At 47.1% G+C, this 27,451-nt stretch overlaps 1 protein-coding gene across 1 annotated transcript; it reads right to left on the reverse strand.

Moving 5' to 3' along the window:
• Positions 1-6,587: 6,587 nt before the first annotated feature.
• On the reverse strand, positions 6,588-26,115 carry SLC4A9 (solute carrier family 4 member 9). Its single transcript, XM_070570652.1, has 23 exons — positions 25,763-26,115; positions 25,254-25,414; positions 24,867-24,980; positions 24,388-24,443; positions 24,079-24,236; positions 23,717-23,804; positions 23,192-23,346; positions 22,851-22,967; positions 22,504-22,678; positions 22,199-22,332; positions 21,764-22,026; positions 20,811-20,869; positions 20,410-20,598; positions 20,158-20,271; positions 18,753-18,914; positions 18,430-18,608; positions 17,386-17,458; positions 16,217-16,285; positions 15,786-15,959; positions 15,026-15,181; positions 14,538-14,641; positions 12,600-13,490; positions 6,588-7,508 (listed from the first exon to the last, which is right to left on the reverse strand). The coding sequence occupies exons 1-21, from the start codon at positions 25,978-25,980 to the stop codon at positions 14,588-14,590; spliced, it is 2,868 nt and encodes a 955-aa protein (XP_070426753.1). The 5' UTR covers positions 25,981-26,115; the 3' UTR covers positions 6,588-7,508; positions 12,600-13,490; positions 14,538-14,587.
• Between the last annotated feature and the right edge of the window lie 1,336 nt (positions 26,116-27,451).

A 27,451-nucleotide genomic window follows, 5' to 3' on the forward strand; every position in this document is an offset into this window, starting at 1 on the left:
GTGTTTGGTGTCAGACAGCAATGGGAAGAACCTAGCCTATATAGAATGTGGTAAGTCAGCCAGAGACCCTCAAGAGAAATATACTGAACAGAAACATAGATAAATAGCTTTACTGTAACTGGAAACAAATTTTTTAAAGATGTCAAGTTGTGCCTTTGCTTTTCACAAAAGGAAACATCTCTGCAGAAAAGTCATGTGGTTAGCAGTGAAGATTAAGCCACTTTTCCCCCAGAGGAGTCCTGGTGAATATATTTTGCATATTGCCTCCACTGAAAGATACATACTGAAAATATGAGCACTAGCAGCAATTCTATGAGCTTCCCTTCACCCCTCAGTACTAATTAAAAGGGAAGGCCAAGAATCATACTGAAGAATAAGTACCAGCAAGTGTTTAGGGGTTCAGTCCAGATGCCCTGGTCCATAGGTGTATAAGCTCTTTGACAAGAATGGGGTTCTAAGAGCTACAATCAATAGATCCTTTGGAGAAACCCAGAACCTTACCATGTGCATCACAATGAAAACCCCACCTCTCCTATTCCACACTTGGGGAACCTGAGGCTGACTACTCCAAATGTCCTGTTTCTTGTGTCCTCTTATATCCTGAAACTTGGGCAGCCACACCCACCTTCTCTAGAAGCTCTCCTTGCCTGGTACCATGGCACTGTGCCACAGACTTAAAAAGATCCCAGGACTGGCGAAAGTTTGGAATCTTATGGTCTGAGCAGTTTCCTGTTGAGAGAACACTTAGATAGTAACCCCCACAGCAAGAATCAGCCTATCTTCCAAGTCGTGGTGGTCTGGCATGGAATGAATCAGTATTTTGAATCAGAAAGACCCTTGAGAAGTCCTCTAGTCTTCACACCTCTTTAATAAAGGAAGATCTGGAGGACTGGGCATTAGGGTCATTGTCTCCCAGGAAAATCTCTGAGGTGACCTACATGACCCCATCCATCCCTCTGATGTTTCTTACAAGAATCAGAAGTACATCATTCCTTACCAATGTGAGGAGACAGCAAGCCCAGGATTCCAAATCTGTGAACAACTTTGGCTTGTAAGTGAGAACTGAGTCACTCTGAAGGCTGATCTTGGAGACTCTTGTGGAGTGTTTGAACTTAACTAAGTTTACCACACCCCTTGCTCATCAAGGCAGGCCTATAAATCAGGAGACGCAGCATGGCGTTCACCTGCAGGGCAGGTAACAGTGCCACCTCCCAGATGTTATTCCTCAAGGAAGTGGCATGGTGTCTCCTGTGGCCCCAAAAGGTTACCTAAAGAGAGTCTAGTTGAGACATGAGTCTGGTACAAGTCACAGAAGCTATAAGAAGAATTGTGGTCAGGACTCTACCCTGAAACTTTTCACTCAGAGGGCCCTCTTAAACCCTGGCATTGGCACTATTAGTGACAAGGAAGGAAAAAACAGCCAGGGTTGGACTTCTACAACAGAGATCTAGTAGATGCAAAAGGTTTGTCAGTTGAAGAGGAGTGCTTCACGATTACAAGATTTATGTAGGACAAATGTCTGGGAAATGGGCAAGACTGTCAGTGGCCTCTGGGGTTTGGTTAAAGCCTTAGACTGTCCTAGGGCCTCTGCTCATAAGCTGGCAGGGTTTTTAACCAAGATTGAGCCGTAATAGAGAGTCCAAGGAAAGTGGCAATACTGTTCTGTGTACCAGGGATTTTTGATGAATATTAGGATTCCTGGAGAGTGACCAAAGGACTTGGAAGTATTTAAAAACCCTCAAGAAATTTAAAATTATGGACTAAGAACAGTTTAGTGGATACCAGGGGAAAGGTAGGGTGGGGGTTGGGCACAAAGGGTGAAGTGGTGCACCTACAACATGACTGACAAACATTAATGTACAACTGAAATTTCACAAGATTGTAACCTATCATTAACTCAATAAAAAAATAAATAAATAAATAAATAAATAAATAAATAAAAACCCTCAAGAGCACTGGTGAGACCACTATACAGAGCCTGGTCATCTCAAGTCCAACATTTACTCTTACATCTTCCCTGTTGCTCTCTGATATACCATTAGCAGGACAGTAAATTGATACAACTTTTAGGGAAATCAGTTTGGAGGTGCCTTCAAATTTTTAAATTCAGGACTGGCCCCAGTGGCGTAGTGGTTAAGTTCAGCATGCTCTACTTCAGCAGCCAGGGTTCGGTTCCCAGGCACGGACCTACACTGCTCTGTTAGCAGCCGTGCTGTGCTGGCAGCCCACATACTAAAAAAAATAGAGGAAGATTGGCATGGGTGTGTTAGCTCAGGGAAAATCTTCCTCAGCGAAAAAAAAAAAAAATTAAATGCACATACCCTTTGACTTGGCAAATCCACTTCCAATTCTGGGGGAAGAGTGGCACAGAGACACTCACATATGAGCTCAAAAAGATGTGTCAAGGATATTCACTGAAACCTTGCTTGTTTATCAATAAGGAAATGGTTAAATAAATTGTGGTACAGCTATAAAATGACCTACTGTACACTTGTTAAAAACAATGAATAAAATCTGTAAGTAGAATGTTCGTGGTACACTGCTGAGTAAAAAAAAAAGCAATTATTTCTCATTTTGAGTAAACATTTTATTTGTACACATTGTTTGAATTTGTTTACAACAAGCATTCTAACAGTTTTGTAATAAAAGAACTATTTCCAAAAGCACCCCAATTATTCTCTTAAAACTACATGTTAGAGAGTTGATAGATGATTTTTTTTAATCTTTATCATTGTCATAATGTTGCTTATCCAATAAATTAAAATAGGGAGGGCCAGCCCAGTGGCGCAGAGGTTAAATTCTCACATTCTGCTTCGGTGGCCTGGGGTTTGCCAGTTTTGATCCTGGGTGTGGACCTACACAATGCTTGTCAAGCCATGCTGTGGCAGGCATCCCACATATAAAGTAGAGGAAGATGGGCATGGATGTTAGCTCAGGGCCAGTCTTCCTCAGCAAAAAGAGGAGGATTGGCAGCAGATGTTAGCTCAGGGCTAATCTTCCTCACAAAACAAAACAAAACAAAACAAAACAAAGCCATAAAATAGGGAGGAAAAAGCAAATTAATTAAAATTTGGAACGCACTTTTTTAGGTCAAATCTTGGGAATTACATTTAACTCAGAAAAATGTGAACTTAGAGGAGAAATATTTTACATATACTTCAACATACACACACATACATATATTGCCAGAGTTCTCAAAATATTTTCGATAGACTCCTAGAGGCCCCACAGCCTTTTCAGGGAGTCCATGAAGTCAAAACTGTTTTCATTATAATTCTAAGAGAATACTTTTCACTGTGTTGACTTCTGCATTGACAGTATAAAAGCAATGGTAGGTAAATATTGCTGGTACTTTAGCACAATTTAAGGCAATTGTATCAAACTGTCCTAGTAGTTGATATAGTCTTCCCCACTGAACACTCAAAAGGGGAAAAAAAAGCTAATTTTTTGAGAATGTCCTTAATGAAGCATTAAAAATTAATTTCATTTAAACTCAACCCTTGAGTACATGTATTTTAAATATTGTAGGTGAGGAAATGGGAAGTATGCTTAGAGCTCCTCTGCTATACATTGACTGTGTCAAGTACACTGTCTCGACGAAAAACACTTGTGCAACTATTCCAGTTGTAAGCTGAACTAACCACTTTTTCATGGAACACCAGTTTTACTTGAAGACTGACAGAAAAATTTTGGTAATTTGGACTTGGGTATTTGGCAGACATTTTCTGGAGCCTGCCACTTGAAGGAAAACAACTGACAGTATTTGTTTCCAATTATAAAATTCAAGCTTTGGAGCAAAAACAAGGACTTTGGAAAATTGTATCCACTACCATTGGTTGACAGTTTCCCAAAACTTAAAGACTTTTCTGATGGTACAGGATGATGTTAACAAATATGGGGTTTTTCAATATTATATAATAAAATGTGTCAATATTTGCAAAAGCTGCATAACTCAGTGAACCAGTATTGCCCAAATGAGCACTGCATGATGTTACAAAATCATGCCTGAGTAACAGATCCCTCCAAAGTACAAGATAGACCAACATAACGGAAAAGTTTATAGTTATGGTTTCAACCTTTACAAAACAAATGGTTGTTGAATTTTGGTGTGGTATTAAAGGCAATACTCACAATTATCTGAAAAAGCCATTAAAATATTCCTCCCTTTCCCAGCTACTTATCTGTGTGAGTCCAGATTTTCTTCATATTCTTCAATCAAAGTTGCAATTGACTGAATGTAAAAGCAGATATGAGAATCCATCTGTCTTTTATTTTTATTTTTTTTTTTTGGTGAGAAAGAGCAGCCCTGAGCTAACTTCTGTTGCCAATCGTCTTCTTTTTGCTTGAGGAAGATCATTGCTGAACTAACGTTTGTGCCAGTCTTCCTCTATTTTGTATGTTGGAGGCAGCCACAGCATGACTTGAGCGGTGTGTATGTCCACACCCAGGATCTGACCCTGTGAACCCCAGGCCGCTGAAACTGAGTGCACGAACTTAACCACTACACCACCAGGGTGGCCCCCCATCTGTCTTTTATTAAGCACGACATTAAAGATGCCATTCTTCCCATTAAATTTTTTTGTTTTGAAAAATGTTTTGTGTTTTTAAAGATTTTATTTTTCCTTTTTCTCCCCAAAGCCCCCTGGTACATAGTTGTGTATTTTTAGTTGTGGTCCTTCTAGTTGTGGCATGGGGGATGCCGCCTCAGCATGGCTTGATGAGCAGTGCCATGTCCGCGCCCAGGAACCAAACCGGCAAAACCCTGGGCCACTGAAGCAGAGCGCACGAACTTAACCACTTGGCCACGGGCCGGCCCCTGAAAAATGTTTTTTATAGAAATATGTTACTGATGTTCACATTTATGAAATGAATTTATGAAATGAATTCCTTAGTTTTAATTTCAGATATAGTTAATATCAATAGATAAAGCCCACATACATAAACAAGAGCTCTTTGGGTCTTTAATAATTTTTATGATTGTAAAGGGGTTCTGAGACCAGAAATTTTCAGAACTGCTGCACTACTAGATAGCAGTTTCAATGGAGGCAGAAGAATGGAGGAGATGACCTATGGAGACTCTGCCAGATTTTCAGTCTTTTCCCCCTCAGCCAACTCTCATCTTTAGCCCAGTAGTCAAAGCTTGGAAGCAAGAGTCTGAACTGTGCTCTGGGTGTCTCTGGTGTGAATCTATGAAAGGGAAAGGCATTCCTTACCCTCTGCATCCCCCCTCTATCTCCAGGCAAGACTTGGGGGTAAAGAGACTAGGAAAGGGCAGGTAAGAGTGAGGAAACTTCTCAGCCATTAAAGAGTTTATTTTTTGAGGAAGATTAGCCCTGAGGTAACATCTGCTGGCAATCCTCCTCTTTTTGCTGAGGAAGACTGGCCCTGAGCTAACATCCGTGCCCATCTTCCTCCACTTTATATGTGGGACGCCTGCCACAGCATGGCTTGCCAAGTGGTGCCATGTCCGCACCCAGGATCCCAAATAGCAAACCCCAGGCCACCGAAGCGGAATGTGCCGTACTTAATCACTGCGCCACTGGGCCGGCCCCAAGGAGTTTATTTAGAAACCCTGAAGTTAGATGGCAAGGACAAGCTGTCAGGGCCCACAGCTGGTCCACCCAGGCTCAGTAGCAGGAACCAAGAGGATCCAAGGACATCACCTGAAGCAGCAATACTAGTATTCCCTTCCTCCTGCTCTGGCCCATTTCTTAAAATGGCCTGAACTTTGCAGTGACCTTTAAGAACCAACAATTATGCTAGACCACAGCACCACATGGTTAATTAGAATAGGGCAACATGGAAAGAAATCAAGCTGAAAGAGAAAAAATTGTAAACCAACATAGCAACAACTACCATTTTACCATATGCCTCCGCCTCTACCTCCTCATCCACCTACCCCTCTTCCTTTCCCTCTCCTACCATCCATCCCTTCCCCTGGCCTGAGCTCTGTCCTTCCTTAGGCTATTGCTGATTCATTAGGGATATAGTCACTAGGATGGGGAATTTAGGGGTAAGACATTTCACTATGACTTGAGTCCCCTCTATGCCATTTACTAGCTTTGCGGTCAAGCAGGTAACCCTCCTCAGGATGCTCAGTTTCTGCATCTTTCAGCTAAGATCATCTTTCAACTCTATGACCCTACGGTTATTAATCAACAGGAGGTATGTCCAGGCTGGAGCTAAGGACTCTTAAAATAAATGTATTTTCATTGAAAAGAACAGAGGATCTAGAGAGGGAACACAGCTCTAGTTTGCAGCACTACACATTATCCCCTTGGGACATGGATATATTGATGGGAGATGAACAAACACAGGTCTCTGAAAACAACCCAGAGAAACCTCCCAAGGCCATGATTCTTCCCTTGGGTTCACTTAGCTGATAGGTTCTTGGAGTTGGTGTTGGAGAATTCCCCAGTTCTTGCCTAGCAGTGGTAATTCCTTTGGTCTTGGAGGCCCTAGAGGTTTCAACCTCCCTGTTGTGACCCTGCTAATTAGATACCAGGCTCTGGCCCCTACCATTCTTTTTATTTTTTTAACAGCTTTGTTGTAATATAATTCATATACCACACAATTCACCCAAAGCATACAATTCAATGGCTTTTATTCACAGAGTTGTACAACCATCACATCTATTTTAGAACATTTCCATCACCCCTAAAAAGAAATCCTATACCCTTTAGCCATTATCTCTCAATCGCCCAGGTCCCCAGCCCTAGGCAACCACTAGTCTACTTTCTGTCTATATAGAGTTGCCTATTCTGGATAGTTGATATAAATGGAATCATACAGTATGCGGCCCTTTGTGACTTCTTTCACTTAGAATGATGTTTTCAAGGTTCATCGATGTTGTAGCGTGTATCAGTGCTTCATTCCATTTTATTGCTGAATAATATTCCACTGTATGGATATAACATATTTTATCTATGCAGCAGTTTGGGTTGTTGGGTCATTTAGGTTGTTTCCACCTTTTATCTATTGTGAATAATGCTGCTATGACCATTGGTATACAAGTATCTGTTTGAGTCCCTACTTTCAATTCTTTGGGGTATATACCTAGAACTGGAGTTGCTGGATCATATGGTAATTCTATGTTTAACTTCTTGAGGAACACAAACTGTTTTCCAGGGCTGCTGCATCATTTTACATTCCCACTAGTGACATATGAGTGTTCCAATTTCTCTACATCCTCACCAATACTTGTTATTTATAGCCATCCTGGTGGGTGTGAATGGTATTTTGTGGTTTTGATTCGTATTTCCCTGATGGCTAATGATGTCGAGCATCTTTTTATGTGCTTATTGGCTATTTATATATCTTCTTTAGATAAATGTCTGTTTAGATCCCGTGTCCATTTTTTAATTGGGTTGTCTTTTTATTATTGAGTTGTAAGAGTTTTGGGGTTTTTTTTAAGATTTTACTTTTCCTTTTTCTACCCGAAGCCCCCTGGTACCAAGTTGCATATTTTTAGTTGTGAGTCCCTCTAGTTGTGGCATGTGGGACACCACCTCAGCATGGCCTGAGGAGCGGTGCGATGTCCGCACCCAGGATCCAAACTGGTGAAACCCTGGGCCATGGAAGCAGAGCAGCCACAGGGCCAGCCCCGTAAGAGTTTTTAATATATTCTAGATACATATCCCTTATCAGATATATGACTGCAAATGTTTTCTCTCATTCTGTTGGTTGTCTTTTCACTTTCTAGATAGTGTCATTTGGAGCACAAAAGTTTTAATTTTTTTTTTTTGAGGAAGATTAGCCCTGAGCTAACTACTACCAATCCTCCTCTTTTTGCTGAGGAAGCCTGGCCCCGGGCTAACATCCGTGCCCATCCTCCTCTATTTTGTATGTGGGACACCTACCACAGCATAGCATGCCAAGCAGTGCCACGTCCACACCCAGGATCCGAACCTGCGAACCCCGGGCCGCCGAGAAGCGGAACATGCGCATTTAACCACTGCACCACCAGGCCGGCCCCAAAAGTTTTAAATTTTGATGATGTCTAATTCATTTGTTTATTTTGTTGTTTGTACTTTTGATATCATATTTAAGAAACCATTGCAAAATCCAAGGTCATGAGGATTTACACCTATGTTTTCTTCTAAGGAAGAGGTGGTTTAGCTCTTAACATTTACGTTTTTGATCTGTTGTGTGTTAATGTTGCATATGATGTGAGGTAGAGGTCCAACTTCATTCTTTTGCATGTAGATATCCAGTTTTCCCAGCACCATTTGTTGAAAAGTCTGTCCTTTCACTAGTGAGTTGTCTTGACACTCTTATCAAAAATTAATTGACAATAGTGTGGGGGTTTGTTTCTGGACTGTCAATTCTCTATGTCTTTCCTTATGCTAGTACTACATTGTCTTGATTACTGTAGCTTGGAAGTAACTTTTGAAATCAGAAAATGTGAGTCCTCCAACTTGATTCTTCATTTTCAAGATCGTTTTGGTTATTCTGGTTTGGCCCACACTATTCTTACCCCAAGAGACAAGGCCTCACCCACACTGCCTTTTCTGAGGTATCCATTATGGTAGCCTACAACCCTAATCCTCATCCTCTCCAACCTCATCTTGCAATGTTCTCCCTCTCATTCCTCCACTCTAGCTATATGGGCCTTCTCTGTTTCTCAAACATTCTGAAGCCCATCCTGCCTGAGGGCCATTGCACTGATATTCCCCCTGCCAAAAATGCTTCCCCTCCACTGCCTCCTCCTTATTCCTAGGCTGACTTCTTTTTGCCATTCATGTCTCTGCTCAAATTTTATCTTCTCAGAGAGGACCTCACTAAACCCAAATCTAAAGTAGTCATCCACCAAACCCTCCCTCTTTATGACATTAGCTTGTATTCTTGCATTTATCACTGTCTGAAATAGCCTTAGCTATATATGGTTATATTTATTTATTTTCTGTCTTTCCCTACTAGAATGGAAACTCCAAGAGAGCAGAGATCTTGTCTTATTTAACAGCGAATTCCTACACATAGAACACTGCCTGGCATATAATAGATATTTAACACATATTTGTTGAATGAATGGATGAATGAAGGAATGAATTGATCAATTAAGCTCTGAACAACTCCTATAAGTGGGATACAGCACAGAGAAGATGTGAGAAACAGTAAACTGGTCCTCAAACCAGGATTACTTTCCTTGTGCTCACTTTCTTCTTCCATTTTGCACCAGTCATCAATTCCTCCCTCCTTTTATTCAAAGTTTCCCCCAAAATCCTCCTCCTAACATCTGTCTACATTTGAGAAGTAGATACAGACACATTCTTGCCTCCCACAATCTCTGCTCTGGACGGCTTTCAGGAAAAATGACCAAAGATATCTCTGACCTTGAAATAGATAGATAGATAGATAGATAGATAGATAGATAGATAGATAGATAGATAAAGTGTGCGCTCAGGTTCATTTGCAAAGACAAAAATCTAGAGTGTTGTGAAGCATGAGGCACTGGACAAGAGGACAGAAGAACACAGAACTAAGAAGACAAGAATCCAGAACCTCAGGGAGAATCAGAACCTCAGGCAGAGAGCCCAGGAAGTCACATCATAACAACCTTTGATTCTAATAACCACAGCAGTTTGAGAACCATTGTCCCATAGCTACAGACTGGAGAGGAGAGGATCTAGGTTACTGATATGGAGAGATTCTCCCTTGGGCTTGGGAGGCTCTAATAACCCTCCATACAGCCCCGGGTCTTTCATCTAAAGATCTTAAAGAATGTTATAGGCATCAATTAAGCCTTGCAGCACCCTAGAATCCTGGCTCTTGGCCCCATTTTACTGACAGAAAACTGAAGCCTATGGGTTAGAGCCAGGAAAGGAATGTCTCAGGCTCCTATGCCCTAGACTGAGCAAGCTAGGTCTAAGTCTGAAGCCAGTACTGACCTCAAAATCCTTCCCTTATAACAGTGGTTCCCAATCTGGGGACTGTAGAGAACTTAAATTCATGTGTATGTTTATCACGCCTTGACTGCAGGCAGAGGATAATTTGGCTGGTTCCTCGCCACTCATGTCTCAGCTTAAAGGTCACCTCCTCAGAGAGGTCTTCCCTGAACATCCTTCTTAAGTAATGTCTTCTCCCAATCCCTATCATATTACCCTGTTTGATTTTCTTCAGAGTACTCGCCATTATCTGAGATGATCTTATATTTTGTTTGTTACTTCTCTCCTTCACTATAATGTAAACTCCACGAAGTCAGAAACCTTATCTGATAGGACATTGTTGATGTTCAATAAGTATTTGTTGAATGTTTAAACAAGTACGTCGAAATGAAAATGTTTTCAACAGTATGTAGATGCTGTTGAAATGAGAAAAATATACAATTATCTAAATTTAAATGATACTTTTGGTATATATTTCTCTCAATCAGTAGATACTTAGATAATGTTAGGATCCTTCTTTACAGCATTAAAAAGAGCCATGAGAATTTCCATGTCTGGCATTGTATGGATTAAAACTTCCAAACAGCCTTCCCAGCTACAACAATGAAAATGCTAGGTTAAATATAATTTTTAACTTTAAAATTCATAGATGAACTGGCACAAAAGTAATCAGTTAGAATGACCCCCAAACAAACTGTAACCTGAAACACTTCTCATTGAAACATTTTCTTTACTTCAAGAATGACACCATGCTCTCCTGGTTTTGCTTCCATATCACTGGCTACTTCTCAGGCTCCTCTTTTCCTGGATGCTCCTCAACCTCCTACCTCTTAACAGTGGAGTATTCCAAGATCTGGCCCTCGATGTCTTCTCTACTATATCCACTCCCTTGGCAATCTTATCTAGTCTGTTTCAAATATAATTTATACATTAGTAAACTTACAAATTTTTATCTCTGACTCAGACTTCCCCCCTGAACTTCAGATTTGTGTGTCCAGCTGCCTATTTCTCATCTCTACTTGATTCTAAAAGGCATCATCCAGAGGCCTGCCTGGTGGCGCAGCAGTTAAGTTTGCATGTTCCACTTCAGCGGCCCAGGGCTCACCGGTTCGGATCCCGGGTGCAGACTTGGCACCACTTGGCCAGCCATGCTGTGGTAGGCATCCCACATATAAAGTAGAGGAAGATGGGCACGGACGTTAGCTCAGGGCCAGTCTTCCTCAGCAAAAGAGGAGGATTGGCAGCAGATGTTAGCTCAGGGCTAATCTTCCTCACAAAAAAAAAAAGAGAGAGAGAATACACAATAATATTAAAAATTATAAGGGAACTGGGGCCAGCCTGGTGGCATAGAAGTTAAGTTTGCATACTCCATGTTGGTGGCCTGAGGTTCACAAGTTCCCATCCTGGGCATGGACCTACACACTGCTCAACAAGCCATGCTGTGGCGACATCCCACATATAAAATAGAGGAAGATTGGCATAGTTGTTAGCTCAGCAACAATCTTCCTCAAGCAGGAAAAAAAAGAGGATGATTGGCAACAGATGTTAGCTTAGGGCCAATCTTCCTCACCAAAAAAAAAAAAAAAAAGATAAGGGAACTATAGCTAAATGTGCTACGTAGATTAAACAGATAAAAAGTTATAATAACTTTATGCCAATAAATATGAAAACAGTTAAAATGAATAGATACCTAGAAAAATACAATTCATCAAAACTGGCTAAAGAAGAAATAACCTGAAAATCCTATAACTTGAACCTAAAACTGCTCTAAAAAATAGTCTTTAATTTAAACAAAAAAAAATCCTATAATCATTAAAGACTCTGAACCAACTTAATCTTTCCACAAAGCAAGCACCAAGTCCAGGTGGCTTCACTAGTGAATTCTCTGAGTCAACAGAAAAAATTGGTAATTGAACTGTGGTAGAGTCATACAATGGAGTGTTACACAGCCATAAAAATGAACAAACTCTAGCTGCATGCACCCACATGATTGATTCTCAAAAGAATGTTGAGTGAGAGAAGCAGTCACAGAAGAATGCATACACTATGATTCCATTTATATAACACTCAAAAATAGGGAAACTACACAAGGATACATAAATAGGTGTCAAAATGATAAAGAGGGGCCAGCCCCATAGCGTAATGGTTATGTTTGGGGCTCTCCACTTTGGGGGCCCGGGTTCATGGCTTCGGATCCCAAGCATGGACCTACACTACTCATCAGCCATGCTGTGGCGGTGACCCACATACAAAATAGAGGAAGACTGGCACAGATGTTAGCTCAGGGCTAATCTTCCTCAAGCAAAAAAAAAGAGGAAGATTGGCAACAAATGATAGCTCAGGGCAAATCTTCCTCAAATAAATAAATAATAAAGAAAATCAAGAAAATAATTACCATAAAATTTAGATCAGGTTTGCCTGGAATTGGGGGTGTAATCTGGAAGGAATATCCAGAGGGGCTTCTGAGGTACTAGAAATATCCTATTTTTTAACCTGAGTGTTGGATATGCAGGTATTCTTTTCATTGTTACTCTTTATTTCCACTCTTTAATTCCACTCCTAGGTATATACTCTGGAGAAATTCTTGCACTTGAAGATGACATTTTCTTTATTTATTTTAAAGATTTTATTTTTTCTCTTTCTCCCTAAAGCCCCCCCAGTACATAGTTGTGTATTTTTAGTTGTGGGTCCTTCTAGTTGTGGCATGTGGGACACCGCCTCAGCATGGCCTGATGAGTCGTGCCATGTCTGCACCCAGGATCCGAACCAGCAAAACCCTGGGCTGCCAAAGCAGAGGGCGTGAACCTAACCACTCGGCCACAGGGCCAGCCCCAGAAGACATTTTATATACTCTTTAGTATATATGATGTCTTTTTCAATTTATAAGGTTATTTATTCTATGCAAATGACAAAAAGAATGAGGTAAATATGTATATACTGATATGAGAAAAATATCCAATGTACATTAAGTGACAAGCATGTTGTAGAACTAACAGTGTAATCCCATTTTAATAAAAAAATTAATGTGTCCATTGAAATAAATCTGAACAATATATTCTAAAATGTGTACACTGTTTATCTCTGGAATGGTTTTCATTTCAACATTATACATTTCTGTAGTGTTTCAATATTTTGCAGTAACCTAATTTACTTTTGTGGTCAAAAATGCAATAAAGATTATTTTTATATGTGTAAAAAACTGTTTCAAATAGAGGAATACTTATTCTGGAAAGAGGGACTTTTTCCCCCTTTTGCAAGCCAAAAAGAGTTCCCTGATGTACTCGCCCCCCCGCCCCCCATTCTGTAAAAGAGAATTTGTGAGGACAGAAAGTTCAAAATGGGAAGGGCTTCTGGCCTCAGGTCCCTTTAACAGGGTAGAGAGTGAATGGGGCCTGGTCAGTCCCTCTGGCTTACCAGCCTTTCCTAACCACAAGCAGATCTGCTTGTTCCCTGCCACTCTCCACCCCAAGCTCAGGAGGGTGATTGAGGTCTTAGCCAGCTGCCTTCCAGTCCTGCCCCGTTGTTTCAGGTTCCCAGCTGACTGAGCATCTGACAATTAAGCCAAAGGCCAGCAATGTCCTGACTTCCTGAGTAAACACCTGTGAACTGAGAGAAGACACATGGGGTCAGAGCAAGTGCTCAGGGACACAGTAGGGTAAATAACAGAGCAAAGGAGTAGCAGGGGATAAGGAAAGCCCTGGAGATCCTGTTCTGAATTGCCCTTTCTCCCTCTAGCCCCTAGAATTTTCCATGGCAAGTGGTGGGGGCCCTTGGCTCTTGGGCTTGGAGAAGCATGGAGAGGAGGGTGTTCTGTGGCCCAAAAGAGAGTTCATCTTATCAATGGGGAAAAATCCCAGGGTTTTGCACATGCTGCACTCTCTGCCTAGAACATTTTCCATCCATCTTGTCCTGGCTAGCTTCCATTCATTCTTCAGATTTCAAATTATGGATCACTACCTCTTGGAAGCTTTTCCTAACTCCCACCATGCCACCTTTACCACCCTTCCAAGAAGCCTCTCTGCTCCCACAGCATGTGCTTCTGTGAGCCAGCACTATCTCACTCTAACAGTGGCCTGTTTGTCTTTCCCACTGGAATTTTAACTTCCTGAGGTCAGGGACTATGATTGTCCTACCACTGTATCTCTACTACCCAGATACTCCATATGTACTCAGAAAATGTTTTGATAAATAGATGAATAAACTGAAGGAATGGCAGAGGGCAAGTGACAGAGAATCCCTCCTCCTGTCTGGAGTGCGGTTCTCAGCAGCCTAGGGGAGGAGCCTCCAAAGCAAAAGAAAGCAGCAAGGAGCTTCACCCTCCCTTCTCCTCCCTCCTCCTTCCATTCTTTGGTCATCACACGCCTCCCTTCCCCACCTCCCATTTCCACATCCAGTTTGGTGTGAGCTTGAGCTCCCTCTACCGGCCAGACTTCAGTGCCTCAGGGAGCCAAGCCCAGGTACTCTCGCTTGTTTCCTTCTTCCCTCTGGAGACACCTTGAAACCCCCTCCCCAACTCTGGAGGTCCTGAGTGACTCAAGCATGGGACTTGAGCATAAAGAGAAAACAGGGCTGGTCAACACATCGGAGGCTTCCAAGGTCTGAACCCCTACCTCCCCAGCCTCAACACCTGGGGCACTTCCCTCACACCCTCACCTCATGCTGTGGTTCCTGGAGTCTCCACTCCCAGACTCCTTCTACTCCAGCTAATTCACAGAGATGTTGATTTCCGGAGACTTCGGCTGATACATCAGCTCTGACTGTGAACAGAGATCCCAAGATGATTTGGGAATAGACAGAAAGACAGAGACAGAGACAGACAGGAGAGAGAAAGGGACCCAGAGAGTGAAAGAATATAAACCCACGTGGAGACCAAGATCAAAGTTGAGACAGACAGCCCATTAGAGCTGTGTCCCCAGCCCTTTCCACCCCCATGGGCTCATAAACCAGGGCCCCTGCCCTATGAAGAAAGATTTCCCTCGCTCCTTCAGTGTGCCCATGTCAATATGGAGCTGAGGGGAGTGACTGTGTTGATCAGATCTTCAGGCTTAATGGAGATATTAGACCTTAGGGACAACTCCTGGACAAGAGCACACTCTCCATCCCTGCCCCCTTCTCCTGAGAGGGCCCCTCAAGGAGCTCACATCTTCACTGTCACTTCCACTGAATGAGTACTCTGGCTCCAGCCCCTTCTCAGAGATGTTCCTCTCCTTCTCCGGCATCAGCTCATCCAGCCAGAGGAGTTCCTGTGGTGAGAAGACCCATTCCATTGCCTTTCGGACCCCCACGAGGCCCAGCAACTGCAGGGACAGAAACAAAGCCCCAAGCTGTCAGCAACAGCAGCAGGAACATTAACAACAGTAACATTTATTGAGCCCTTCCTGTGTATGAGGCATTGTGTATCGTTTCACTGAATCTAACACATTCCTAGGAGGTAGATATAATAATTATTCCCACTGTACAGAGAAGGAAACTGAGGCCCTGAGAGTTTAGTAACTTCTGAGAGGTCACACAGCTGGGATGTGGTAACCAGATTTGTCCTATTGCAAAGCCTATGGCTCTTAACTTCCTCAGCGAATAAGAACAAGGCCAGAAGCCACCCATGTTATTACTTCACTGAGTAACAAAAGTGCTAGCATTGCCTCTCCCAGGGCCTCAGTTTTCACGGCTTTCTATCACTACATGTGGTTGATCAGCCCAAAGAGGTTGGGAAAGGAGTTGAATCAGGTATCCCAGGACAAGCCCATCTGTAAGCATCCCTCTTTGTCTATCTTTCTCTGTCTTAGGATTCCCAACCAGGCAAAGCCAGGGCAAGTGAGAGAGGAGAGAGTCTTCCTCTTGTAGAGGCCTTGGCCACCCTCCCTGGCTCAGAGTCTCCCAGGACACCACACAACCCTGAATCACCATGAGAGGGAAGATGATGGCTGCAGGAGTAGACTTGATTATCCAAAGCAGACCCAGGCAGGCAAGCTGGATGCCTGTAAAGAGGTGGATCCTGTTCAGAGGCACATGCCGCAAGAGCAGGAGGTCTGGCTGGTATTTTGCTGGCATCAATAGTAGCTGCACCCTCTTCGTGAACTGGGGGGAACAAGAGAAGGAAAGCAGGATACTCAGGGAGCCTGGAGGCTGTCACTGTTAGCTATCCAAGCTCAGCCTGGGGTGTGGTCAGAAGACTCCCTTGGTGCCTCCTGTATCCAGAGCATGGCAGCAGAGTCCCTGTGCCCAGGAGAGGCAGGGAAAGAGGATAGAGGGGAACTGACAAGTGTAGGCAGGAGGTACAAGCAGGAAAGTAAAGGGGGAGGAGTGGGGTTGCTTGGTGATTTTAATGGGCTCACCTGTATGCTGCTAATCGCTGCCACCCCCATGTACAGGAAGATCCCATAAAGCACAGGCATTGGGATGAACTGGTAGAAAGAAGTGGAGAGCTGGCGAAGGAGTTCACCTCTGCCAGCTGTCCCCCATAAGCTCCAACCCCAGTCTCAAGCATCCAGCATCTAAGCCTACCCAGGTCTTTCCATTCCTTTCCCACTTTGCATGCCTGATCTTATTGAATCTCCACATCAATCAAATGAGGTAAATTCTATAATTGTCTCCATTTTAAAGATGCAGAAATTGGATTTCAGAAAAACTAAGTATCTGTTTATCTGTCTCCTCTCACCAGACTGCAAGGAGTGGATAATCTCTTTCAATCACCACTATATCCCTAGTCCCTGGAACTGTGCTTGGCATATGGTTTATGCTCAGTAAATATCTTCTGAATGAGAGTCACCTAGTTAGTAAGTGGCTGATCCGGTCCATCTGGCTCTTTCAACTACTCCACTCTCACCGACCCTCCGTGACCTTTCCCTCCCCTAACCTCTTGTCGTCCTGCCAGTGACTCTTGTGTGCCATTCTCCACACCCTCTTTGACTGCTCTGCTGTCTTGGCTTGTTGAATCTTTCTGCTATGACTTGTTAATTTTTGTTCGTGTGTGTGTGTTGCTGACAGGGGCTTGGTTCCAGATTCCTTTTCAATACTCCTGTCCCCACCTTCTCCCAGGGGCCCAGCAGAGTCTTTCACACAGCAGGTGTTCTCTAAACATCTGTTGAGGGAGAAGTGAAGAGTTCTGCATCAAAGTTTTTCTGGGGTGTGATGACCACACTCTTAGTCTAAGGCTTGTTGGGAGGCTGGGAGAAGGGTAGCACTTGGCCCCTAGGGGATAGTAGCAGGCCCACGCCCTGCTCCACTGGGTATAAAACCCATTGGGTAAGAGTCTGGGTTCTCAGATCTGAGAAGCTAGCTCTCTTGCTGGTCTCTTGTAAACTACTTAACCTCTTTAGCCTTCAGCTTCCTCATTTGTAAGGTACATATGCCTCTCAGGGTTAATGTGAATATTAAATGAGACCACATATGGAGAAAACAGCATGGGGCCTGGCACACAGTAAGTGTTCAGTCAATGTCAGTTCTTGCCATGTTTATTACTATTACCGCCCTGCCCCTGACGCCAGCCGTCTAACAAAGTTACCTTGAGTACAGGTGCCAGGAAGATGGAGATGCCTGTGAGGATGAACACCACCAGGCCTGTCAGCCTCTGCTCCCTGTGGGGAGAGGGAGGAGTTAGCCAGGGTCTGGGAGAGCCCCTGGGGGCCCAGGCTGGCGATGCTGGCCAGACCCCACTACTGACTCTGACAGGAGGGAAGTAGAGGGATCCCCTAGTAGTCAAGGGCAGGGAGGGGGCCTTAGCTTGGTGTGAAAAATTGGTGGAGAGGAGGGGGAGAGGCACTTCAATATGGGGGTCCCAGGCCTCTCTATCAGCTCAAGCTCATAGTTGCTCTTTTTAAATATTTTATTTTATTTTATTTTGGATTGGCACCTGAGCTAACATCTGTTCCCAATCATTTTTTTTTCTTCTCCCCAAAGCCCCCCCAGTACATAGTTGTATATCCTAATTGTAGGTCCTACTGGTTGTGCTATGTGGGATGCCACCTCAGCATGGCCTGATGAGTGGTGTCATGTCAGTGCCCAGGATCCAAACTGGCAAAACCCTGGGCCACAGAAGCAGAGTGTGGGAATTTAACCACTCGCTACGGGGTCGGCCCCTTAAATTTTTCATTTTGATGGAAAATTAGCATTTTTACACTGCCATAAAAACTTTCAATTCACAACTTAACAAAGTTTATTTTGCAAACTTTCAAGGGTTAGGTTATGTTTCTGAAAGTTACAAAATGGTTTTCATGATGGTTACTTTGTAACATCAATGAGGTGCTCCTACAGTGAGCAGGGATTATTAGGTGGCACCTCACCCTCGCTCAGCCCTGGCTGCCTCCGCCCTTACATCTATGATGCTCCTCTTGAGGGCCCTCCCAGTCCCATAGTTGAGGAAGGAGAGGAGAAGTTTTGACACACCCATCTCAGAGCCCAGAACCCACCCATTCACCCCACTGCAGTGCTCATGGGGAAGCGAGAGAGCCCAGTGGAGTCACCAGTTTAGAATTTAAGCTGCCCAAATAACTCTGCCTGGTACCCCCTACCCCACCTCTCACTCCAGCCTTATGAATACTGGCCTCACCTGATGCCCAGGAAGCTGGGGGGCTCCCCTGGGGCACAAGCTCTGCTCTCTCTCCGAAGACTGTCCATGTGGGCCAGGGAGATGACAGTGGCTGAGACATACCAGGGCAGCCCAAGCGCTGATGTGAGCAGCATCAGCACAGCCACACAGAAGAGGTCCAGGTGGAAGCCAGCTCCCTTCTGCAGGTAGTAGTGGGGCAATGAGGATGAAGGTAGCCCAGGCCTGGGCCCTATGTCCTCTGGGGTGAGAGAGGGGAGCCCAGACCCAACCTGGAGCTTCTGCCCCTTGGTTTAGGGGCCTAGGTCTTACCCAGCAGGCCTTACCTGCAATCTATATTTGGCACGGTTGAGGATGACTGCTGTGATCTGCTGGTCCATGAAGATGAGGATTGATAGCAGCAGGGCAGGCAGGGCGGCTGCCACGCTCAGCCACCAGGGGTTGGCTCCAAAAGGTGACACCAACCAGCCACGCCCAGGGAGTGTGGGCTGGGGGAGGGTGTTCCATGGATGGGTTGAAAAGGGTCTCCCTAGAGCACCATACCTGCATACCCTAGCCTTGGCATTCTTCTACAAACCCCCTATCCAGCCCCCTATTACTCCTGCCTTCCACTCTAAGACCCTGGATGCTAGGTGGGAGCTAAGTGGGAGCAATGTGTGTGTATGCATAGCTGATTCAAAGCATCCCAGTGCTTTAAAAGAGGGGAAAAGGAGGGGTACCAGCCTGGGGGTTGGGCTGGAGCCAGGGACTTTGGTTCCAGGGTCCCTCCTTCCCTGCAAGAGGAGGAGGTGGTGGATGAGGCCTGCCCATACTTATTGGTGCACAGAGCCCTCCTCCCTGGGTACCCCACCACCACCATCCAGGGTGGGGCAACTCAGGCTCAGACCTGCCTTGATCTGGTGCAGGGACAGGGCTGGGTGTGTCTGCGTCTGCTCTGATTACAAGCGTCTGTGTGGAGGAGGGGACCCCAGTCACTATCTAGATTCCAAGCCCCTGAGCCTGCCCCAGTTGGAGTCCCCCTGCTCTCTATCTCTTATCCTGGGGGAAACAAGAGGGGAGGTCTCCAAAGGCATGGGCCAAGTCTAGGTGCTAAGTCAGTGCTAAGCCTTGTCCTATGTACTGTCATGCCCTGGAGAGGGGGCTCCAGCTTTACCAGATCAGAGCAGGCAACCAGGGGTACAAAGAAGAGAGTGGGGAATGGTGGAGTGGGTGGGGCCATGCCAAGGGTAGGGAGAATGTATGACAACAATAGCTAATGTTTTTTGAGGTCTTGGGATGTGCCAGTCCCAGCACTGTGGTAAATGTTTTACACCATGATCTTCTGTCAACCTCAAAACAACCTATGGGGTAGGAACTATTGTTATTTATTATTTCTATTCTATAAATGAATAAATTGAGGTTCAGAAATATGGGTTGACTTGCCTAAGGTCACACAGCTAGGAAGTGGCAGAACCGGAACTCAAACCCAGGGCTGGCTGACCAGAACCCATCCTATTAACTCCTTACCTCTAATAATAGCTACTGAGTACTCTGTGCTAACTATGTGTCTGGCGCAGCACCTCATTAATCCTCACAACAACTCTGTGAGGCCATTATTATTACTACTTCTATTTTATGAGTGAGGATACTGAAGTTTAAAGGAAGAGAAGTATAGGATCTATGCACTTTCCTCCTCCAGGGTCCTGTCTGCTGGCCCTGCTTTTGTCTCTGTGCTATACTCCCAGCTCTCACCTTGAACTCTCTGGGAACCATGAGCTTTGGCGTGGCTAGGCCCAGGAAGGCATCAAGCCCACAGCCCAGCAGGATGGCCAGGACTGAGGAGAAGTCGCTGAGCATCTTGCGCATCTGGCGACACAGTGAACACTCAGTCAGGTTCCATCCTCCAGTCAGGTTCAGCCATCCCCCTCCTTCTGTACCCTTTCCCACTCACAGACAGGGTCCCAAGAGCCAGTCCTCTCCGACAGAAAGAGAGGTAACACTCACCACAGAGGGGAAGAAGCGGCTGGACTTTACATGCTTGAGGGCCATGGCAAAGAGGAAGGAGGTAAGGAAGAGGAGGACGGAGAAGAAGGCGATGTCTGGGACTGTATGACAGCCAGGGCCACGAGGGCGGCCTCCCCGCTGGGCACACTCGGGTGGGGGCAGCAAGGATGCATTGACCAGACCTAGGTCCTGTATGGAGGGGTTGGGTCAGGGATGGGTTATAGGTGGCGGAATATGGCGTCCTCTGAGACACCAAGGGCCCAGGACATGAGGTCTCCAGCCAGACATCTCAGTGACATCTGAGGGTTTCCCTAGCCTGTGGGATGGGAAGAGCCAGGAACCACTGACTTCTTTGGCGTCCACCCTTTCTTTCCCAGACGCTCCCAGGAATAGGCCCTCACCACACTTAAGATGTCATCTCTGTCTTTTGGCTTTGTCCTTATCCACTGAGACTCATTTCCTGGGAAGCAAAGAAGAATTTGGGTGTATGCTCCTCCTCTAGGAACCTTCTCCAGCCCCTCAGGAGCCTAATCTCACGGGCCCAGCTGAACCAGAGAGTTCTTAGTTCCGACTCATCTGTCTGCTGACTCCAATCACTGCTAAGTCTGTGTTCCTCAGGACATTGCCTCACGCCCTCGTCCCTTCAAATTCCCTACCTATCTGGATGCTGGTGTCCAGCACAGGCCAGGCCAGAGCAGATGACCAGCAAATGTTTGCTCAATGGATGAGCACACAAATCTGTGAATTTCCAGTAGGGCCAGAACTGCTTCATGCCTAGCACAGTCCAGCACCTTTGAGAGGACACCTCTTCCCCAATCCTGGGTGTTTCCTTCCATGTGGAGGAATATGTACAAGTGTAATACTCCTAGCTTCTCTCCACCCAGTCAGTCACTTAGACCCAGGGGAAGAGAAGTGATTTATTTCATTTTGGTAAATTTGGGAGAAGAAGCTGGGCATGCCCAGCTCTGCGCCTTCCTCTCCCCTCTCTCTGGAGAAAGCTGCCTACACCGTGCGTGCATTTAGCTCTGCTCTTCTGGGGCAAGACAGTCCCTGTCCAGTGCAGCTGTGACTGGGTGGTAAGTCTGTCTAATTCTGGTTTCATCGTTAGGAAGCTCGTTTACCTATAAATATAACCATGTTCTTCCGTCAGCATTGTCAGAAATAAGGATGATATTGGGCCTGCTCTGTTGACTTCTCAATTCAGAACCAGAGTGGGGAAGAGTGCTGCTGGTTATCCAGTGAGTAAGTACTCAGCATTTTGCTGAATTTAACCAGAGGACCACAGCAAAGGGACAACCCCTACCTCTCCTTTATCCTTCCTTATCTTGCCAAGCTCCCTATTTCTCTCACCCACCTTGCGGGTCTGGGAACTGGCAGAAGCAGCCATAGGTAGGAGAGCCAGGCCTCTGGATGGGATAGGCACGGGTCAAGCTCAGCATTTTGCCCACAGCATCATAGATGAAGATGAGGCTGATGAGGGCACAGAAGCCTTCCTCGGTGAAGCGGGTAAAGTAGCGGACCAGTACACTCGCCTCTGTGGCCACCAGTGCCAGACAAAAGATGGCTACCCAGATGCCCACCCACAGGCGGAAGGGCAAGTAGTCCAGGCTGTAGTCTCTGCGGGGTGAAAGACAGGCAGCGTTTGGCAGGGCTCTTCTGCTCCCCACTTAACCCAGGTTAGGTGCCCCTGGAGCCAAAGAGACAGTTCCCACCCTCCCCTATGGACCTAGCCAGGACCAGGCTGAGGGTGAGGCTATGAGGGTCTGCTAAGGTGGGGGAGTTCTCCTACCTGCTGAAAGAGAAGAGCAGGCGTTCAAAGACCAGCACTGGCCCCGTGCTGCTGAGGATGGTGAGGGGCTGGCCCGCCATCAGGCAGAAGGCAGCTCCAGCCACTGCTGTGCCCAGGAAACTTTCCAGCACCCCCTAACAGCCGACAAGGGACCCATCTCAGCACAGGACGCTGGTGTTGTCAGCACAGCAACCTAAGCTTCCAGGGAGCCTCCTCAGCCCACCCATAGTCCCAGGGAAGGCCAAAGAGCATGGCTGGCAGAATACCAAAGCTTGTGCCTGCCCTCCTCAGGCCTCCCCACCCACCTGAGCACCGTTGGTGGCTTCCCCCAGCAGACCTCCGAAAGTGATGGCGTTAGTGACTGTGGCCAGATAAATGTAGAGCACGGCCGAGAAGCACTGGGGGTGCAGGGCGTCCAAGAAGTCGCTGGGGTACCACGAGGCCTTCCGGCGCACATCCTGGACAAAGCCCCCAAACAGCCTCCCGCCCGTGGGTCGTCAGTGATCCAGGTTCCCACACCCCACACCCCTATTCCTGCAACCTTCCCTGTGGCCAGGTGAGTCCCTCCCACAGTGACCACACACCTCGGTGCCCCTGTGACTCCTCCCCGCTGCCAGGACCCCTACCCCCGCTCCCACCCAGCTCGCCTCACCTGCCTGTCCGCCGCAGCTCCGGGCTGGGCGGGTGCGGTCGGTGGCTGTGCCTGTCCTCAGCCGGGGCCCGACGCCGCACAGAGGAGCCTTTGAACTCCCGCAGCTGCGAGGCGAGCCTGAGAAGGGGAACCCAGGTTGGCTCAGGACCTCCAACCAGTGCGCAACTCGCCGCTGGAGTTCGTGGCCTGCCCCCTGGCGGCTGTTCACGTCTCTGCCGGCGGACTCCAAACCCAAAGATAAATCTCTACCCCTTTCCTGAGATCCCCTCCCCTCCTCAACAGTGGAATTGGACCCAAGCCCTGTGGGGAAGGATCTATGTGAGTTGATGAGCCTCAGATACCTTTTGTGGTGAGAGGGCAGACATTTAGGCGGGGGAATCCGGGCTGTCGGGTCCCACCGACCTGGAGGGAGCACTGTCACCTCCTCTAGGAAGGCATCCAGGGCTGCCAGAAGGTCATGAAGGTTGCTGGCCCGACGAACTGACCACTGGAATTGCTGGGGATTGGGGCACAGAGGGACAGTAAATGCAGATCTGGACCCTTAATGCATTTTCACAGTCTCAAAACTAGAGACACACAAGTCATATAGACAGACAAGTCATTCAAGCATTCATTCATCAACGCATGCATTCAGTGAGTATGTACTGTGTGCCTGCTGTGTGCCAGCACTGTACTAGGTAAGGGGGCTACAGCGGTAGCAAGGAAACTTCAGTCCTCATGCTCACAGTCACAAAACCACACTCTACCTCATTGCTGTCTTGTCACACATATGGAGTCCACATACACACACTCACTGACACGAGCCTATGTATGTTTTTTGCACGTATGTGCACACACACGCACACACCCATGCCTGCCCAGCTCACCCGGTCACTGAGGAGGACGGCCACTGCCCGGCCCATCTCATGGTAGCCCCTTCCCAGTGTGGGGGGACCAAGGAGGAGGCAGAAAAATCTGAGGAAGGAACCAGGCCCCAGAGAGAGTCAGGGGCTGTTATCCCATGAGGCAGCCCTGACACCTGACCTCCCTACCAGGCCCTACACACATACACACACACACTCATGTGCATACCTACTGTGCAGCCCTGACCACTACTGCCCTCTCCAGACTCCTGAGCACCATTTCCCACACACTCCCAGAGAACTGGACCAGAGACCAACCAATCTCCTCCCCAGTAAAGATCCTCTTCTGGGTTCCAGGATCCCTGACTCCCACTCAGCAGCCTCACCTGCTGGGGAGGGGCACCTCAGTAAGAGGCCCCAGCACTACCGGATCCCGCAGTCGCACAAAGACCCCCAGTGGCTGTGTCAGGGAGCCCAGTTCTCCCGCCAGCACAGCCGCTGCCTCAGCCCCTGGAGGCAGCTTCTGTCTCAGGGGGTTCTGATGCTGGATGGGGTTCAAGGAGACACAGAGGATGAGAGGTTATTTGGGGAGGGGTATGTTGGCAGGATATTGACTGAGGAAGAGTTCAGTAAGGGGTGGGCCTCTGTTAATCCCTGACCCCCCTCCCAGCCCTGCCCAAGGAAGGGCCACAAACCTGTTCCTTCATGGGGGCTTCCTCATCATGAGAAGCCTCTCTTGGGTGGGCAGACCCTTCAAAACAGGATTATGCAGTGATTAAGAGCAGAGACTTTGGGGGTGGATCCACCAGGGCTCCTTGACCAGCATTGCCACTGAAAAGTTGTGAAAACTGGAGCACACCCTTCCCCACTCTAAACCTCAATTTTCTCATCACTAAAATGGGGATAATTGTGGTGCTACCTCACAGGGTGGTTGTGAAGTTTGAATGAGATGCTGTGTGTAAAGCTCCTGGTGCAGTGCCTCCAGGTAGAGCTCCGGCTGTTAGGATTCTACCCCTCTGTTCTTCTCCTCTCACCATTACCTCTGCTTCCCCCTGCCCATGAGTCCCAGTTGAGGTCTGAGCTGAGGCTAAGCCAATCCTGGTCCAGGAACGTGCAGGGGAGATCTGGTACTCTCCCACCCAAGAGTTTGGGGGCCCAGGGAGGGGTCTCTCACAGCAACAGGGCCTGGTTCTTGTGGTCCAGATGAGGTGCTGGGGTCTCTGCAGCAACAAGGCCTGCAGCTGCCCTCTCAGCTCTGGGCTCAGCAACTCCACTCTGGTCACCTGCTCTGGAAAACAGAGGTGGGGTTCTAACCCGTTCCTGTCCCCAAACTCCTCCCCTTTCCCTTCCACCCAGGTCCCTTTCCTTCTGGGAGTCTCAGAGAACACAGGGACCACGAACTTGCTCCTCCACTCTGCTTCTCCATCTCCCCCCTGTGACAGGAGTGGATAATCTCTAGGGTGGGGTGGGGTGGGCTCTGGAAAATTCCAAGACTTTGGGGGAAAATCTTAGGGAAATGGCATGGCTGCCCAGGCCCTCCCTGCAAAGAGTCCCAGCATACCCACGAGCTCCAGGAGGCTCCGAGCTGGACAATCCAGCAGGACAAGGCCCTCGGCCAATAGACTGCGGAGCTTCTGGAGGCTGGGCAGTGCCAGGGTGGGCACATGGGGGGCACTCCACCGGCCTGCACCCACCTCCAGCTTCTCCTCAAACAGCACCCACCTGTGGTGGAGAGGGGTAGACAGTGTTATTGGGGGCATCTCTCCCAGGTACAGGAGTGGGGACACAGGAGAGCCAGGGAAAGTAGGGCAATGGGGGAGTCCTGGGCCTAGTGGTGCAGAGTGTGCTCCTCCCCGGGCAGTCACCCCTCATCTGGGATCTTGGAGAACTCAAAATTAGACTGCAGAGAAGGCTGAGCATCATGGAGGATGAGGGCATGAAATGGGGACCACAGGGAGGGACTCCTGATTGGAAGTGAGACTACCCCCCACAGAAGGAGCAGGGGTCATGGAGGAGGCCCCAGCTGGGAAAGAGGCAGGACCCCATAAAATTGACCTGACTCCCACTTACCTGCCTGTCTCTCTCCACTCCAGTGCCTGGGGCCAGCCCATCAGCTCGTTCAGCTGAATGAAGAGCACAGGGTCCTTGGGTACCCCTAGTTCCCTGCTGTCTGTGTCTGAGGGGCCATCAGGGCTGAGACCAGAGCCAGGGCCACTCTCTGGCTCTCCTGTGGCCACATTTTCACAAGTACTGGAGATGTCAAACTCCTCCTGGCCTGGTAGCTTCATCTTGGTGAGGCTTGCACAGCCTCTTGGGGGCCAGTTTAGTCCTAGGTTCTGAGGCCAAGGGCCCTCTGGCAGGCTGCATTTATAATGCACCCCCTGGCCCCCATGCAGAACAACACAAACAGTGCTGACTCCAGAGCGAACCGGCTCACCTCCTCCCCTGCCTGCTTTCCCCACCCCTTGCTGGCCTGAGAGTGTTTGTAAGGCCAGCCTGAACTTTCCCAGGCTCTCCAGAAATGCTCAACCTGGGGCAAAAGTGTTGTGTGCATTTCCTGTGGGATCAGGTCTGATCCCACTGTGTTTTGTGTAAATAAACAGGAGTAAGCTGCTGGCCTGGGTCTGAGGACTAACTCCCCCAGATTATGCTGCCCCCTACTCTGTATCAAATACAAACACCAAACAGCCAGGACTGTTTGGGGTATCACCATCACACCCTAAGGGCATCCATTTGGACAAACAGAGACCTGATAAACAACTAGGTCTAAAGAAACCAGGCAGGATAAGAGAGACAGTGTCAGAGGCTCTGACCATTGGATGGGCTAATGATGGAAAGGGGAGGCAGTTCATGGAGAACACAATGCCTGAGTCTTAAATTCCTTTGCCAACATCATTTGGAAACTCCCCAATTCAGCTGTATCCTTGGGGTCTGCCCCTCTAATTCAGCCCCCAGCGAGGATGGAGGAGCCACCGAGGGTGGCTGTGAAGGAGTTCCTAGAGCTAAATGAGCAAAGGAGAATGTGGTCTGTTAGCAAGTCCTGTTGGCTCTACCTTCAAAATATAGTTAGCATCCAACCACATTGCCCCACCTCCAACACCACTACCCTGATCCAGGCCACCATAATTTCTCACCTAAATCATGTCAATAGCTTTATAATCTCTTGCAATAATCTCCCTGCTTCCGCTCCTCCTTCGTTGCCCAAAGTCCTTTCTCCACACAGCAGCCATAGGGGTCCTTTTAAAAGGCAGTCGAGCCACATTACTCTTTTGCTCAAAACTCACCCAATACATTCCCATTACTCCTAGAAGAAAAGTCAAACTGTCATGGCCTAGAAGATCTATAGCCTGGCCAAAGCTGGCCTCCCTGACCACATCTCAACCCTTCTCTCCTTGCTCACTTCTTTCCTTGATCTGTAAAGCAAAGCCTGTTTCTGCCTGAGGGTCTTAAGCTGTTCTCTTTGCAAGGAAAGCTTTCCCCCCAGATCTTCACGTGACTGTCACCTAGGTCTCATCTCAGACGTTACCTACTCAAGGAAACCTTCCTTTCCCATTCAGTCCTAAGTGTCCACTTGGGCCACTTTCCATCACATTTCTCTATTTTCTTCCTAGCAGTTATCACTACTAGTAACTGCCTCATTTATTTAATTGTTTATCATTTACTGTCTGCCCCTCCACACACACACACACACACACACACACACACACACACACACTGGAATGTACCGTCCACGGAGCAAGTATTTTATCTATATTCTTC

The sequence above is a fragment of the Equus przewalskii genome, chromosome 13, assembly GCF_037783145.1.
Source record: "Equus przewalskii isolate Varuska chromosome 13, EquPr2, whole genome shotgun sequence".
Classification (NCBI taxonomy): domain Eukaryota; kingdom Metazoa; phylum Chordata; class Mammalia; order Perissodactyla; family Equidae; genus Equus; species Equus przewalskii.

Bases quoted from the DNA above. Each gene is read 5' to 3' on its own strand.
- SLC4A9 (XM_070570652.1), bottom strand. From the start codon at position 25,980: ATGAAGCTACCAGGCCAGGAGGAGTTTGACATCTCCAGTACTTGTGAA. The intron at 20,272-20,409 runs GTGAGTGTTACC...CTGTGTCGCCAG, and splicing joins GCCGCTTCTTCCCCTCTGTG to ATGCGCAAGATGCTCAGCGA. The intron at 16,286-17,385 runs GTAACTTTGTTA...TCTTTCTACCAG, and splicing joins TCCTGGCACCTGTACTCAAG to TTCATCCCAATGCCTGTGCT.